Consider the following 3676-nt stretch of genomic DNA (forward strand, 5'->3'; position numbering starts at 1 on the left):
ATATCTAATTATGTCCGTTACTGGCTTAGTATGATTATATCTAATTATGTCCGTTACTGTCGTAGTATGATTATATCTAATTATGTCCGTTACTGGCGTAGTATGATTATATCTAATTATGTCCGTTACTGTCGTAGTATGATTATATCTAATTATGTCCGTTACTGGCGTAGTATGATTATATCTAATTATCTTCGTTACTGGCGTAGTATGATTATATCTAATTATGTCCGTTACTGGCGTAGTGTGATTATATCTAATTATGTCCGTTACTGGCGTAGTGTGATTATATCTAATTATGTCCGTTACTGGCGTAGTGTGATTATATCTAATTATGTCCATTACTGGCGTAGTGTGATTATATCTAATTATGTCCGTTACTGGCGTAGTGTGATTATATCTAATTATGTCCATTACTGGCGTAGTATGATTATATCTAATTATGTCCGTTACTGGCGTAGTATGATTATATCTAATTATGTCCGTTACTGGCGAAGTGTTCCGCTCAATACAGAGTTCGCCAGGCTGCTGGGACACAACAAACATTTTGTGGCGAATGTAGCGTGGTTTAACAACTATTATACGCTACGAAGTTAAATGGGTATCTATTAAAAAGCAGCTATTATATACACTTATTATTCTTCAAAAATCACTAAGGGACTGAATAAAGTACGTAATGTTAAAAACACAATAAGCTTAATATTCGCCGGGTTAGAAAAGGCATATACAATATACTAACAAACGTTGTTGTAACAAAGGGCTTATTCATTTAAGTATTGTCCCAAACCTCAAACTATAGAGATTAGAAATTCTTCATTAAGAAAGGAATTATTTAAGTTTATTAGTTTTTATATTTTGAACAAGACCTGATGAACAATTAGCGTGGCTTCCTTATATATGAATTTCATTCTGTTTTATTTTAATTCTCAGGAGAATACACAGTGTTTGCACCTACAAATGAAGCTGTAGCCTCGCTTCCAGAGACCATTCAAACGTCAGTTCGGGATAACCCAGATCGTCTTCGCCCAATTGTTAAATATCACATATCTCCATCAATAATTCAACCAAACCAGACCCAAAATGAGCAGACTGTGACAACTCTGGCTCAGGACAAAAATATACGGTTCAACTACTATCAGAATGGAAGTGTAAGTTTTATGTTTTGTCATAAGACATGACATCCTCCTAACGTTCTGAAAGTGTATTAAGCCTAATCAGTGTTTTTCAAGACAGCAAGTTGATGAGTTGAAACGTTTTATGTTACTTTTACAGTTTTTACGTTGTTTAAAGTTATAAGTCATTGTTTTACCTCAGATCGTAAGGAATGTTAAGAAGGTAGAGTCACTAAACCTTTCAGGATTAGTCTTTTAAAAATTTAAATGTAGTGATATTTTTTTAAAAAATTTATATATTGTCATTTAGTCAAATTAAACAAACTATTATTTGTTCAAGTTAATAACGGCAGGTGGGGCTACCATCGGCGATATCAGACGATTCGGTAATATAGTAATAATTGTCATCAACCGTGTGCTCTATGGACCGCAAGGAAACATCAACACCATTGTTTCCAGTTCTCCTATCCTCAAGGACTTAAGTCGGTTCATCGAGTTGATTGATCTTCAAGATCACTTACAAGGTAATTTTATATTGTGTATTATCAAGTAAATATAAACTATGCCATTATTTGCTTGTTTCTGTATTTTTTATTTTGTTTTACTGTTAACATTTTCTGCTGTGTAAATTATTACAAACTCACGTCTTATATTTAAACACTTTGTATGTAAAAGAAGAAGGAATCCTCAACAGCCGCAGCAATTGAAATTCTTTTAGGCACCATTAGAGTAAATTGATCTATGAGTCCTTGGGCGTGGTCAAATACATGAATCGAAAGGGTTTGACCTCCTGAGTCCAAAACTGTAATTACATCTCAATCGGTCAAGAGATGACGAAGCTATGAGCTAAAAGTTTGCACTTGGAAAAAAAAACTCGAAGCCATTCTATGAGCCGCTATACCACGGCTAACAAAGTTTGTGTTTTAAAAGAGTTAAAATACTTTTTTTTTCAAATACACTAATATTTCAAATGTAAAAACCTAGAAACCACTCATGTTAAAAACATTAGTTATTTTTTGTTTTTTCAACATCGGATAAAATGAGTTACACTAAAAAGTAACACCTTAAGCAATCTCAACTACACTCACTTCAGAGATTCCTTAGCAAAAACTGCTGTTATTGGTTTGTTTTGTTGTTAAGCGCAAAGCTACAGAATGGGCTATCGGTGTTATACCACCACGGGTATCGAAACCCGGTTCTTAGCACTATAATCCTTCAGACTTGCCGCTGAGCCACCGGGGGCACTGCTATTAGCAACTTGGTTGTTATTAAGCACCTAGCTATGCAATGGACTATTTGTGCTCTGCCTACCACGGGAATCGAAACCTGAATTTTAGCATCGTAAACCTGCTGAGTTCCTGGTGGGAGCGCTATTGGAAACGCTAGAGATCATTAAATTACACATAGTTGGCTATATACTACATTCGTTGAGTGTGGTCAAGGTATGAGCACAGTAGAGTGTATTTTGAGTTACATGTGAAGTTTATCAGTATCTGCTCTTTATTGATATAAAAAAAGGAGAAAACACGTGTTCAATAATGGTAAAACGCACATCTATAAAAAACTTTATTATTATATGAAACGTTTCAGGCAGTTTAAACCGTGTTACGTAGAAAAAAGGCTTAGACAGAATCGTTGGAGGTTCAGAATATAAAGAGATTATAAATTACGTATGTACTGTGTGGAGGACGTTAACAAAATATTGTTAGAAGGAACATTGTTGAAGCGTTCTATAAACAGTTTAAAAAATCACGTATTAAAGTGATAGAAATTGGATTTTAGAAATTAATAGGACACAGAAAAGTAATATACATAAATTCGAAAAATTGATAAAATATTAATTTTAATAACAATAATAATAATGATCAGGAAAATATGTGTAGACTGTGTCAAGTTAACAGGGGTGGCGAAGCCTTTTTTTCTAAATAACACGGTTTAAACTACATGACGAACGCTTCTGCCCAAAACGTCGCAAATAATAATGTTTTTGTCATAGATGTGTGTTTTACCATTTCTGAACACCTTTTTCCCCCATTATTTTTCCATGTCTTGCGGTCTTTTCTACTGTGTGTGTTTTTTTCTTTACTGATGTATAACAGTCATTTTCTCTATTTGGGTATCCAACAGTGGCTCAGAGGTATCTCTGAGGTCTTTTAACTCTAAAAATCGGGTTTGATACCCCCGGTGGGCACAGCACAGATAGCCTATTGTGTAGCTTTGTGTTTAACAACAAAAGAAATCACCTATCTGGAAATCTGTCTGACCAGTGTACATTCTATAGTATCACTCTAGTGACTCACCACGTATCTATCTATTAATTAAAACGTCTTTTATCGACGTAAAAACGAAAAGATGTATTACCAATAGTTTGGTCATAGGAAGAACGAGCTTACAACCAAATTGGTTTTTGTACTTTTAAATGTATATAAATAATTATAAGAATAGCACTTTTACTTGATTATACTGGAGCTACGTAGCACCTGTTTTATTTATATGTAGTTGATTTGTGGCTTGAATATTCTATTGATTTTTTAAATTCATATTTGCTTACAATTGTCTCATTG

General features: G+C 33.9%; 1 protein-coding gene across 1 annotated transcript in view; it reads left to right on the plus strand.

Moving 5' to 3' along the window:
• The window catches only part of LOC106460542, a 32488-nt gene that overhangs the window by 27980 nt on the left and 832 nt on the right, over positions 1–3676 (plus strand). The window contains exons 23-24 of the mRNA XM_013920259.2: positions 931–1148; positions 1453–1636. Coding sequence (XP_013775713.1) covers positions 931–1148; positions 1453–1636 — 402 coding nt within the window. The remainder of the gene's footprint in view (positions 1–930; positions 1149–1452; positions 1637–3676) is intronic.

The sequence above is a fragment of the Limulus polyphemus genome, unplaced genomic scaffold (genome assembly GCF_000517525.1).
Source record: "Limulus polyphemus unplaced genomic scaffold, Limulus_polyphemus-2.1.2 Scaffold792, whole genome shotgun sequence".
Lineage (NCBI taxonomy): Eukaryota > Metazoa > Arthropoda > Merostomata > Xiphosura > Limulidae > Limulus > Limulus polyphemus.